Raw genomic sequence first — 13,091 nt, 5'->3', positions numbered from 1 at the left:
ATAATAATAATAATAATAATAATAATAATAATAATAATAATAATAATAATAATAATAATAATAATAATAATAATAATAATAATAATAATAATAATAATAATAATAATAATAATAATAATAATAATAATAATAATAATACTGACCATTACGGGTAAGAAATAGCAATGAAAAGGAGCTATTTGTACCACTTATCAACACACTATGGCAACCTCGTGAAACGTTTTCACAATCCACAATTGTATCAATAATGAAAGCTCTCAACAAATCTCAAGTAAAGCAAAGTCTTGGCATAACATTCCTTTTGTGGAATTAGGCCATTCTGTTTCAACAGATTCCGCAGCCGATTCTTAGCGCACATAATCGTTGCATGGCTATTGTCTCCTATGCATTGAACCGCCAACCCAGGCGAATCAACTAACGAAGAATTCCCGTTAACGTTGATGGAAGCCGACCGATCGTCTGAATTGAACTTAAAACTGTTTGAGGTTAGATATTTCGTTATTTTGGATTTCGCTTTAAGCTGACAGGATCTGCTAAATCTTAACCGGAGATGATATCGGGTCATAATATCCCTTCAGAGCCCTTGTTGTTTCAAGAGAATTGTCCACAAAAATATAAACGAAAAAAAGGTTACGGTAACTGTTTTTTTAAGTAAATCGACTTGTCGCAAAACGATGTCAAATAACTTTATGCTAAATGGCCTATTTACCAATTAACCGTGTGCAGAATGAAAGTAAATGATACGACCATTGCTCCTACCATAAAAAATTAAGAGAAACTACCACAACACAAGATTTCATATAATTTGAACTGCATCAGTAAGCATTTCTGATTATGCGAGATGGTAATGTTGAAAGAAGAAATGCATACAATTAATGTTGATGTTTTGTAATCGTAATCTCTAAATTCATTGTGCAAGCATCTAACCAACTACTTAATGTAAAGTTACTTACTTATTTAAGTACAATTTCAGTAAAAATGATGGTTTCATTCAAACTATCAAATAATATTAGAAATTGTATGGAAATTTCTTTAGTAACTCCATAATAACCGAAAGAAAGTAAACAAAGAAAGATTCTCATTCTTTTTAACGAGCTGTTATTGAAGTAACCCAACCGGATAAATAACAGCAATAAAAATGTCATTTCAATACTTCCCAATTTAACACAACCACAGTAGCTAATGGTCTTACAAACCAGTTGTCGTATGTTCGAGTCCCAACCTGGAAGGATTCGTAGTGTCAGTAGAGTCGTAGCACTAGCCATGCAATGGTTCTCTACACTCTGAAGCGGCTGCGAAGTCTGTTGAAACAGAAGGTCAAATTCCACTACAGGAATGTAATACCAAGGCTTTTTACATTAGCTAATGGAAAAGTACACCCGTTTCTCACTAAAGGTGCTGTCAGTGTCTCCGTACAGTGAGAAATCTAGGTTTACTTAATTTATGCTAAAGCAGAGATTCCAGGTCTGCAGATTTGAGTTCGCAGACTTTCATCAAAATTCGCAGACGTTTGAAATCGCCACGACGTTTTTTTTTGCTCGTCAAATCAGTTTAGCGTATCATGCTTTTTAGAGAGGTTGAAGCCTTCAGACATTTTATTCGAATTCACGGACTTTTGCAACCTTGTTCTCTGGCTGTCATAAATCTAGGTTTTCATAGTTTATGTTGATGCTCAGTAGAGAACCTCGATGAAGTCGTTAATTGCAGAACTGTGCAATCGAGAAAGATGCGCGTATAACGATAACACAATGAGACTGGAAGAACTACAACCTAAGAGAGAGTGTTTAAAAAAATCTATAATTTGCATTATGAGAGTGAATAATGGGCAGTGAGTCTCTGATGTAATAAGAGTTGCGCAAAGTGTGAAGCCAAAAATAACCAGATGAACAGCCAAGCGTTGAACCAAACCAGCAAAATAAACATTATACACAGTTGAAAAATTCAAGGGAGTATTGTTAACAATTAACAGAGGAATTTAATTAAATATAATTTAATAATTACTTATGTTGTTTAATATAGAGTCAATTCTTTGCATGCAATAATTAATTTATTGTTTTGATAATCAAGTAACAGTTTACAGCGGTTAGCTTAAGCTCGGATAAACTTTCAATACCATCCGTGACCGAAGAGTCAACCAAATGTTTGTTTAACATCGTTTAAAAACGTGATCAAAATTAGACCCAAGCTTTAAAACCAAATGAATTTTTTTCTTCATTAAAGAACGCACCTTTCAAACTGCACTTTTTCTTACTCTTCTTGTAACAAAAACTGGAAGCAAATCAAAAATTATTTGAAGTTTGATAGAAAAGCCAAAGCGAAAAAGAAAAACAAATGTTTAGTGGCCAGAACACAAGTATATTTTCTCTTTGCGCGTCTCTTATATATGGCTGTGACTCTAAATTTAGTGTATTTGCGCTTTAAAACTTTCAGCAAAACCACTGGGCAACCTTATCTTGAATAATTTTAAGAGTTAAAAATTTGCTGACGTTTACGCGAGACGGAAGTTATGCAGCTGTCAAACTTCAGGGATTTTCGTTCTTTTTCCGGCAACTCTACCAGTGTCGAGCACACATTCGATATTGTAGTGATCTAAACAATGTCTAAAAGAGGTAAATAAAAAGGAATCCTTTTTGAATACTGTGACTAGTGCCTAACTACAATAACTGTGCATTCAACGCAGTGTTAAGTTTTGAGAAATTCCATCGTACCTGGTTTATAAACCCAGAAATTTCCGAACGTTTTTCTGATGCGTTACTGTCAAAACTAAACCTTTTACATTTATCACCATGTAGGACGTGGAGGATCCGCGGGAGGAAAGTTCCGCATCTCGCTCGGTCTGCCCGTTGGGGCAGTTATCAACTGCGCTGATAATACAGGTAAGAGGCCGTAATTATTCGATTTGTTGCTTTTCAACTTGATAGTAAACAAACAGTAACGTCACGTTTAACTCATTCAAGGAGCCAAAAATCTGTACGTCATTGCCGTACATGGAATTCGTGGTCGTCTGAACCGTCTACCTGCCGCCGGTGTCGGAGATATGTTCGTGGCTACCGTCAAAAAAGGTAAGCCAGAACTGAGGAAAAAGGTTATGCCGGCGGTGGTGATCAGGCAGCGGAAACCCTTCCGCAGGCGGGACGGTGTGTTCCTTTATTTTGAGGACAATGCAGGAGTGATAGTAAACAATAAGGGCGAAATGAAAGGCTCTGCTATCACCGGCCCCGTGGCGAAAGAATGTGCCGACCTGTGGCCCCGTATTGCATCGAACGCGGGTTCGATAGCGTAATTGTTAGTTTATTTTTCCTGGATTAACGGATGTGCTGTCAGAGAATTGTAAGATCAAGGGAGAATCGTACGGAATAAAACCACGGTGAGAAGAAAATGTTTAATCAATTGTGTGTTCTAAATTGCGATGACAATCAATCCTACGGCACGGTTCGCTTTCACTTTTCATAAGTTAAGATATCACTTCGACGGCCGTGAGTAACTTGGTAAATGTTTTTCAAACTGGTAAGTTCTACTTAAACAAATTTTGCCGGTTTGCTTGGCAATAAGAATTTTTGAAAAGAACATGCATTAACATTTTTCACATTTCAGTATATATCGAAAGATGAATCGAGACAAATGAAGACAAGTTTCCAAGTTCAAATGACAGTTTCTCTTTGGATTATTACGGTCTTACTCGACTCTAATTCCCTCAAGCGCTTTACATAAATCAATTACTTTCGACCTGTACTGAATAATTTGCAAAATACCGGAATATTGCAGGAGAAAGTAAACAAAGAGAAACTGTAATTTGCGCTTGGGACCTTTTCTAATAATCGAGAAAAATTCAAGTGTTTGAAATGTTGATATAGACGGTTTATCCGTATTATATGAATTCTACCCAGAGTCGAAAAACTAGATGAGGCCTACACATACTATAACGTCAAACATTTGTTCAATTCAATTTATTTATTTGATAACTCTAGAAGTCGACTCGTTTCATTAGTGAATCCTTGAGCGTTTTGACACCATCCATACGCATCATTGGTTCGTTCGGATGCAACTTTTGCATGTGCATGACATAGATTCTACGGTGGACAAATGCGGCCTTACAGACATGGCACACATAGGGTGTTTCGCCCGAATGAGTTCTTAGGTGAATGTTAAGCACATACTGACGATAGAAAGTTTTACCACAATGTGGACAAACGAAATCGCGCTTTTGGTTATGAATGGCCATGTGCTGTGCCAGAGCATTCCTGAAAAAGAAAACGTTAATTCAAATTAATAAACAAATACTACAATCCAGGTGCCGGAACCATGAAACATACTTGGTAAGTATTTTGAGCCCACAAACAACACACTCAAACTTCCTCTCTTGATGTACCGATCTTAGGTGTTGCTTATAGGCAATCTGGCTTTTGATAACTTTGTTACACATTTCACATTGGACTTCGTCATTGACTGCATGACTCCGAAGGACATGTTTGCGGAAATTATTTTTACAGTGAAACTGAAGCCCACATTGATCACAGGCATACGGTTGTATGCCTCGGTGTCGATTCAGGTGACTCTCAATGAGAACCTTTTGAATAGCTTTACCGCAAATGTCACACACCACTTTATAACGATCGCGATACATTTGGTTCCAGTGCCTCCGATATTCGGCAGGTGTCATAGCCTTTTCCTCTTCAGTTTTACGATGAGCCGGTCGTTTCGTTCGTACTTCTCCATCAGGCTTACGATTATGTGGTTTCCTTCCGGCCGATTCGACTTGTAAGCCAATAACTTCTATTGCTTCAACGGGTAGTTCGATCTCATCCTCACAATCGTCCAAAAGCGTTTCCAAAGTTGCTAGTTTATTCTCATTGTTTACAACTATTTTGACTGCTTCTAGTGAAGAGTTTTCTTCGCAAGTATTTTGGGATATTTTTTTAATTTCTCCATGTAGTATTTTACGACTCTGTGTTTTGTAAGTATAAAAATCTTCGACCGTCTTTTGGCAAGAGCTGCAAATGTGATATCTGTCCGATGGCACAACTTTTATCTGCAACAGTTGGGCATATTTTTTACAGTGCTTATAGCTATATTGTATTGTCACTCTCCATGATTCGAATACATACCCAGAGACAAATAATATCCTGCACTTTTTCACGGAAATCACGATCCCATAGTAGCTTATTCGGTTCACAAGTATTCTTGCACAAACGACAGCGTGGTGTGCGGGGTTTCAATGACATTTTAATACCATTTCCCTTGTCCTGCCAAATATTCGCTGCCTCAATCGGTAATAAATTCAATCACGACGGAAAAATATTTGTACGCGAACTTTGGATGCCAGTGGTGCCAGATTGATTACATCCAAGCGAGTATTCATTTTGAAGCTAAACCAAAATAATTTATTTATTTTTGATTAATGTTACAAAAAAAACGAAACTCCTTCGCAAAGCAGATGTTGACATGTTTATTTTTCACCAAGGAGAAGGAGGAGAAGATACTCGCTCCGGGCGCAACGTGTTCAGGGGGGTAGAAAAAATACTACCTACTTTACCATGGGGCGCCTTTTCAAAATTTACCCTGTACAAGAATGGGTAGTACTTAATCGTAAATATCTCTCTCACTCTATTTCTTAACAGCATACTTAAATAAACATCGATATTTATTGACAAAATTATGCAGAAATCAGGGATTACACTGTAATAATTGAAAGAGAATGCAAGCAATTCACAAAAAGAATTATTTCATGCATTTTTTAAAACGGCCTATAAACCAAATTTAAGAATTTTGTTTTTGTGTAAAACGTAAGTTTCATTGCATCTATTTTTCACAAAATCCCACTAATTCAACGTGAATCTATGATGTTAGAATTTTAAAGCCAAATTACTTACACGCTAATTAAAAATGACGTTACTTCTTAGTAATGACACTTTTAATGATCGTGTAAGGGCCGCTTTACTTTAAAAATGAAATTCATTCTAAATATAAGATAAATAGGAACTATTGCAGGATTTTAAGAGGTTTCAACTGCTATTCGGTAAGGTTTTAAAATAAATATTCTTCAAAATTTATATTTTGATCAAATTTACATTTGAATATCCTAGATGCGCAGTTAGGATATTTGGTGGTAACGGTAACCAAAATGAATAATTTGATCATAGTTCAAAAAACACAAATCTCTTAAAACGCCCTTAAAGTTAAACTAAATTATTTAGTACTTTTTTGTTACCGTGTTTGTTTACAATAATAACTCGAAATAACAATAATTATTGTACAGTACAATTCAATTCGTTTTTGATGAACTTTTTAATGCAACAATCTATCATAAGGTATTTCGGTTGGTTAAAAAGAAAATTCGGCGTTTTGAGGCGCTCCCGTATTATCCGACATTTTCGTCATTCGTTATCTCATAAAATTTATTAATTTTCTTGTTTTTATCATAAGTTTTATCTATTAGTTGAATTAGGAACAATTTAAAATTTCTTAATTTTGGAATTTGTTATATACCAGTGTACCTATGGAATGTAATGTAATGGAATTCATTTTTAATCGTTCTTCGTCTCATTTCCTTATTGAATAAATTGTAATTTATTTAATATAATTAATTCGAAAGTTATGTAGATATGAGGATCATAAAATTGGTATTTAAGTGTGTAAGGCTAATGCGGATTGCTTTATTTTTAGTTCGTGATTGTTACCGAATTTACCTCTAACCAAACATGGACCGCAAAATCATGGTAAAGCTACTGATCGGAACCGTTGTTGGACTACATGTGAGTTTCTACATTATCAAACCGTTAATTTTGCCTCCTACATCTGATGAGAAAACAGAAAATCAACCAACTAGGCCCAGCTATTGAAAACCAAATTCTAGGACTGCGCATAGCTATTAATAAGATTACTGTTCATTTGATATGTAGAATAATGTATACCAAGAACACTGTGATACATTGAACTAATAGAGTGTATTGTTGATAAGTAGTAGTTTATTAACCAGAGTTTTCCATATAATGCAAATCATTATTGATCCATAAGCAAACAATCGAAAAAGGTGCTTGCTGATTTTTTAAATTCGTTTTAGGGTGGGAGCTTGAAAGTGTTTTCAAACTCCCACCCTAACAAAAATGTAGTTCTTAAAACTCGGACAGGGCATATATGCAAAATAACCTAACGTTGCACAATGACTTATCTCACGCACAAAGCAAAGTGGAATTTGATCAATGTTCAACGTTTCGTTCGAGTTACTTCGCTCTAAGTTTCCATCGCGACTGCTGGGATCGGATCGGCTGGTTCGTTTGGGGGCTGCGGTTGATCATCGTCTGCTGGTGGCTGTCCACCACTGGAAGCCTGAGCTCCACCTCCACCGCCACGGCGAACAATATTAGTCAAGTATTGAGCATTATCGTTCTCCTCCAGAATGTGGAAATTCTCATCTTTTCCAACAATTGCAATAGAGATGTTCTGGAACAAAAAAACAAATGACAATCTCAACAGTTATCAATCAACTTGAAACTTACCTTATTGTTCAGTTCCACCTCGTTAGGTAGAGTATCCTGTAAAGCTTGCACACCGTGACGAATCAATTCATCCTTGCTACAGTCCGGGAACTGACTTAAATGTTTCTCCAAATAGGTCCTAGCACTTTGCGAACGGGATCCAATAGACATTGCTTTGCAATCGAAAAAGTTTGCACTGGGACAAGTTTGATAAATGTGTGGTCCTTGATCGTCGTATCCGGCAACCAGAAGTCCAACACCGTAGGGACGCCTATCATAGCGTTGAGTGCAAACTTGCATTTTGTTTCCTAAATTGGCGATCAGTCGACCCACAGGATAGTGGTCGTCATACGAGTACTTATAGTTAAGGCACTCCTGTCTCATATAACGACTTAATATACGAGCATCGGCAGTAATACCGGCAATCGATATCCCTAAATGGTCATCGATGGGAATAATTTTTTTCTGATATGATGATAACTCAGAAGAAGCTCGCTTTAGTGCGATAAGGACCGCGTAATCTTTGTTCTTGAGACCAACGGTGGCTGAACCAAGTTTGACCGCCTCCATGGCGTATTCTACTTGATGGAGCCGTCCTTGTGGACTCCATACAGTGACATCGCTGTCGTACTGATTTCGAAACTGAAATAAGGTTAGAGATATGGCGTACAAAGGCAATTAAATAAGATGTGATCGTATCTTTGAGGACTTAAATACGTTGTTGTTACCAACAATGTTTTACTTATAGATTATAAACGAAAACTTACCATTTTCTAAGTTTTATTGGATTTGCTGTGTCACCAAGATACCTGCGGTACTATACCCAGAATCTGTTCGCTTTACACAGTATGTACTTAATTTGACGGCAATGACAAGCAAGAACCGCATATGAGCTAAAAATTTGCTGTACGCGCTTTAATGCTGAATTCAATTGAAGAATCCAACCAACTCTTTTGCGATCGCTGCGCTGCTCGAGTGGCGAGCTTTGAACTAAGCGATGGTGATAATTTTCAGATTTTGCTTGAAGATTCGAACAAAATGCAGGGTTTGTATTTTTTCTCTTACGATTCGAATACTAACATACCAAAACGTGTGAAAATTTGGTAAAAAAATCGATCATTTATGATTCAGTAACTTTCCGTGGTATGTTTGATTGATATTTATGGAGAAATCGTAACATGAAATACCAAATTGGAAGAAATGAGGTTAGGTTCTGTTTTCATATCTGGGATATTCTTTGATTTTTGGGTTGGATTTTGAGATTAATTGATAAATTATGATCAAAAGTTTTATGACTAGTGTATTTACTAGTGTTTTATCATCTAAATCAAATCTGTATGTGAACTGAAAATTTTAAATTTCATCCGAGATTGTCAAGAGTATAGGACAATTTGAAATCATATGTTTAATGACAACACGTGAATAATCGTTTTTCTTACCCATATTTGTAAGGTTTTGCCATCTGCATTCTTTCAAACTCAAGTAAATTGAAAAATTCGTCAAAAATTTTTCTAAATACATGGGATATGTCAAAACAATCACCATAACGCTATCTCGTGGTGACCACGCTGATTGGATTGTTCAATTCACTGATCTGTCATACACTGAAAAAAAAAGTTTTATGGAAAGATAATAAAAAGTACACTGAGGAAAAATTGTAGCACGCAGAAAATATATACAGGCTCACAAATGAACTGTGTGTATTCTTGCAAATGTCACTGCAATCGACACTATTCACATCACGGCACCCTTTTTTGTGCTACATTCATTGCATGCTAAATTTGTATTTTGATGTTGGCTAAAATCACAAGTTTATTTATGTTATATATCGATCGAATTAATGTGTGATAAAAAGTGTCTGTGAGCGATTTACCGTGAGTTCACAAATTAGAAAATTTGTGAAAGAAGCAATGAAAAGATTGTGCTGTAGAAGCTCTAAGGTCAAACTAAGAGATTTTCCTTGAATTTTGCTTTCGAATGTTTTAGATTACACAAAGCGCACATAATAAGTGGCAATCACATCAATGTTCAAGATGATTACCATAATAAATTGAGACTGCCATTCTATTTTTCATATTCTGTGAAGAAAAGTATAAATTGGTAAGATCAATATCAAATTAGAATTTAAGCGTTGTCTCCCCAAGCTACCAAAAGTTCCACAGTACATGAAAAAAATCCACTTTATTAGAGCTCTAAAGTACGTGTGGCACTTTTTGGCAACTTGAATGCACAGAAAAAGTTCCGAGAAAACTTTCTAACTGCTTAAAAGCTGTACAGCGGGTTAACATTCAAATACTTTGTATGCTGCTTAAGCCAAATCTTTTCTTACGAGCTTTCGGTCACTTGGGCTAAATAAAAATTGTAAATTTATCCTACTCTTCCGAATGAACAACTCTAGAAGAGAAACTCTTCAACATTGTGTTAAGTTTATCAATACAAAATTCTGGTTAGTGAGTTTTTTTTTATCAATTAGTGAAAGCAAGAATCCTACCTGGAAGAGAAAACGTGGCACCTTATATCCATTATGTCAAAGCCATTAGAGAGGGATCTCTGTTCAATGCATTGATTCAAAGGATGAGATGACAATCTGTGCATTTGCCCAACTTTTGCTTAACAGAAGTATCTTTACATTAATTTTTGGTGGTTTCCATTTGGGATAAAGCGAATGTGTGTCGAATTCCGAATGAATAGTTCTTGTAACAGATCTTAAAATTCTACAATTTAATTGAAATTATTTGAGTCATCCTAAGGAAGGTTCAAAAAATGGAACTTAGATGGCGCGTCAGGTAAAATTAGTTTTGAGTTAGATTGCCAATAACATATTTATAATTCAAGCAAGATGTTGAAAAGTTTTGTTCGAGCCTCTATATCCATTAGCTGTGATTATAGTAACTCTTACCTCCACTTATCTATTCTACATTACTCAAGAGTTTAGACAATAAACACCACTGTTTTACTTTAGAGTACCTATAACCAAACATGGAATGACAGCTTTGTCAAATACAATGTAAAGCTCACGAAATTGCCAACATTTTGGATGAAATGTTTCGAATTGTTGTCATCATTACGGATGAATTGTCATCACTCAGGTTAAGGGCGCTTTAATTTCTATTAACACATATTAGAAATAGAATGAATATGTGATCAAACCACCGTCAGATGACAAATGATGTTCATTCAGTGAATTTTGTCAGATTAAATTCTTCGATTCACTTGATTAGTTAAGCCAAATACAAATAATAATACCCCTAGGTCCCATACAAACGCATCGCCAATGTTTGGTTCATAGATTGAGCAAGTTAGTCTAGCCTAATTTACTGTTTGGAGATGACAGAATAACCGTGAAGAAATATAAAGAATCTGGCAACGAAACCACGGAAGACTGTAGTTGCTACGACACGATTTTAGTTCAGGATGATAGATAAAGGGTGGGAGCGTAACGAATTTTTACCTGTGTTAGTGAACGGAGAGAAAAGAGACAAAATGATATGACGTCATATAATTTTAAGGATTGAAGTAAGTTTTCGAAGAGGAATTGAAAAATACCAATGGCTCATTTTTTAAAATTTGAAACAGTCCGCTTTGCATCATATAAAGTATTTATTTTCAATTGTTTTGTCATTAGGTTCGAAAATGTTTCAATTTTTCTATATTTTTACGAGCCACTGCACTTCGTTTATCCGTTTGCTTTCGATTCATTTTTGATTTAAGAAACTTTTGTTCTTTGATATTACGTTTCAAATTTCTCACACGAATGTTAATCTTAGTTTTAGTAAACTGCTTGATGACCTGGTTATTAACATTGGGAAATTCTGCTTGCAAAACTTTAGTACTAACTTGCCTAACATTTTTCTTTCGCGAAATACTGAATTTTGAGAGTCGTGTAAATTGTTAAATACTGAATCCATATTTCATGCTAATTCTAACCAGTTTTCTGTTGGTTGTTTCAGCCCACCGTGGGACAGATCAGTTACGTAAGAGTGTTTGAAGTCATTCACATTCGATTCGCCTTGTGATTCTTCTATTTTGTACGTGTATGATCCAATCTGAGGATGGGTATGTTTGAGCGAACGAGCTACGAAACCCATAGCATATGTAAACCCATATTCTTCTTCGAGTGTACGATGTTTAGTTTTTTCTACTTGGCTGCAATTATGAAGATAACTTGAAATATCGACATCGTCTGATTCCCCATTTTCTTAACAAATGCGTATTTCCTGGAAATTTTAATTATTACTAAGTTGATACTTTAAGCCTCTCCATAATATTATGAGTCTTAAGCGGTTTAATGCGTCAACGGTGATAGATGATTATTTGGTCCTCCATTTTGACGTATTTGTCCAAACAAATTTTCCAAACAATCTTGATTGACTTTGTTGGTCATGATGAAGCGTATTCCATACCAATATTTCATATCGCTAAAAAGACATTTAATTGAGTTGATCGACATTAGCACTGCTTTTTGAAAAACCTGCTTGAATATTTTTTTTTTTTATTCAAGAATATAATGTTTAAGGCACACTGCTTAAGCTCTAAGATGCCAAGGGCTTTTACTAATTTAAAATTTACGACTAACTTAAAACTAGGGTTGTATCATTAAGTAATGTCATATTTGGGTCGCAGTGGTTGACTTTGGCAGATCCAGCCTTCATGTGGTGATCGGCCGGTGATCTGAATATTTCATGAGAGTCTTCCATATGGCGTTGGTGAATATTCATGTTGGCCGCATTCTTCGGTCCGTGTGGGTCCGCGGGAAACACCCCCAGGTTACGAATACCCGGCGGGTGGCCCGCATGCTGTTGATAAGTTTCCGTGGGCGATGATGGTGTTGTTACAGAAGAAAATGAAAAAAAAAGATAGCGAAGTAAATATTGCGGAAAACGAAGTAAAATGGGGATATGGGAATGAAATGACTAAAACGACAGAGATCTAATTAGTTGACATCGAGATGGTGAAAAGACGGGGAGGGGGGAAGCGAAGGTTAGTGACAGCAAAAAGATCTTGTTAGTTCCGATGAAGATGGTGGACAGATGAGGAATCGGGATAATCGGCGGAAGTTAGTGTCGAACCTGCAGTTGAGAAATAATTCTTAGCCACAGTTGAAACAACGTCGATAAATAGGAGGAACTTTCTAAGCCAGATGTAACAGATTACACTTGTATATTAATGTGTTTGAGAAACTGGTATATGAGAAGCATATATGAACTATCCCGACTCGCCAACACATCCCGAACCGGAACCTCAGGCGGTCTACCTCGGGCCCTGAGGGATTCCAGTAGCTTCGACCTGGCGTCGCGATACTCTACGCACGACCACACGACATGCTCGATGTCCTGATAACCGTCGCCACAGGTGCAGAGCCCGTTCTCCACGATCCCGATACGCCGGAGATGTGCGTTGAATGTATAGTGATTTGACATGAGTCGTGACATAACGCGAATGAAATCACGACTCACGTTCATCCCCTTGAACCAAGGTTTCGTCGATACCTTAGGGATAATGGAGTGTAGCCATCGTCCCAGTTCGTCATTGCTCCATGAAGTTTGCCAACTTTCGAGAGTTTTCTGACGAGAAATACTGAAAAATTCATTGAAGCAGATTGGTCTTTCATAAATA

At 36.4% G+C, this 13,091-nt stretch overlaps 3 protein-coding genes and 1 long non-coding RNA gene across 4 annotated transcripts; 2 read left to right on the top strand and 2 right to left on the bottom strand.

Moving 5' to 3' along the window:
• The first annotated feature begins 2,486 nt into the window (after positions 1 to 2,486).
• LOC131430179 (large ribosomal subunit protein uL14) lies at positions 2,487 to 3,390 on the top strand. Its single transcript, XM_058594914.1, has 3 exons — positions 2,487 to 2,609; positions 2,793 to 2,876; positions 2,958 to 3,390. Exons 1-3 carry the CDS (start codon positions 2,597 to 2,599, stop codon positions 3,281 to 3,283), a joined length of 423 nt encoding a protein of 140 aa, XP_058450897.1. The 5' UTR covers positions 2,487 to 2,596; the 3' UTR covers positions 3,284 to 3,390.
• A 446-nt stretch (positions 3,391 to 3,836) lies between these two features.
• On the bottom strand, positions 3,837 to 5,322 carry LOC131427028 (zinc finger protein 268-like). The gene is made up of 3 exons (XM_058589901.1): positions 5,106 to 5,322; positions 4,314 to 5,029; positions 3,837 to 4,241 (listed from the first exon to the last, which is right to left on the bottom strand). The coding sequence occupies exons 1-3, from the start codon at positions 5,220 to 5,222 to the stop codon at positions 3,965 to 3,967; spliced, it is 1,110 nt and encodes a 369-aa protein (XP_058445884.1). The 5' UTR covers positions 5,223 to 5,322; the 3' UTR covers positions 3,837 to 3,964.
• Positions 5,323 to 6,207: 885 nt separating this feature from the next.
• Positions 6,208 to 6,960, top strand: LOC131430178 (uncharacterized). The gene is made up of 2 exons (XR_009229495.1): positions 6,208 to 6,308; positions 6,664 to 6,960. It is a non-coding gene; the product is annotated as an uncharacterized LOC131430178 (long non-coding RNA).
• On the bottom strand, positions 6,948 to 8,393 carry LOC131430177 (proteasome subunit alpha type-1-like). Its single transcript, XM_058594913.1, has 3 exons — positions 8,243 to 8,393; positions 7,497 to 8,117; positions 6,948 to 7,440 (listed from the first exon to the last, which is right to left on the bottom strand). Exons 1-3 carry the CDS (start codon positions 8,243 to 8,245, stop codon positions 7,231 to 7,233), a joined length of 834 nt encoding a protein of 277 aa, XP_058450896.1. The 5' UTR covers positions 8,246 to 8,393; the 3' UTR covers positions 6,948 to 7,230.
• Between the last annotated feature and the right edge of the window lie 4,698 nt (positions 8,394 to 13,091).

The sequence above is a fragment of the Malaya genurostris genome, chromosome 2 (assembly GCF_030247185.1).
Source record: "Malaya genurostris strain Urasoe2022 chromosome 2, Malgen_1.1, whole genome shotgun sequence".
Classification (NCBI taxonomy): domain Eukaryota; kingdom Metazoa; phylum Arthropoda; class Insecta; order Diptera; family Culicidae; genus Malaya; species Malaya genurostris.
This window is presented reverse-complemented; position numbering and strand designations above follow the sequence as displayed.

Bases quoted from the DNA above. Each gene is read 5' to 3' on its own strand.
- LOC131430177 (XM_058594913.1), bottom strand. The intron at 7,441-7,496 runs GTAAGTTTCAAG...TTTTTGTTCCAG, and splicing joins AGGTGGAACTGAACAATAAG to AACATCTCTATTGCAATTGT.
- LOC131427028 (XM_058589901.1), bottom strand. From the start codon at position 5,222: ATGTCATTGAAACCCCGCACACCACGCTGTCGTTTGTGCAAGAATACT. The intron at 5,030-5,105 runs GTATGTATTCGA...CAACTGTTGCAG, and splicing joins AGGATATTATTTGTCTCTGG to ATAAAAGTTGTGCCATCGGA. The intron at 4,242-4,313 runs GTATGTTTCATG...TTTCTTTTTCAG, and splicing joins GGGCTCAAAATACTTACCAA to GAATGCTCTGGCACAGCACA.
- LOC131430179 (XM_058594914.1), top strand. The intron at 2,877-2,957 runs GTAAGAGGCCGT...AACTCATTCAAG, and splicing joins CAACTGCGCTGATAATACAG to GAGCCAAAAATCTGTACGTC.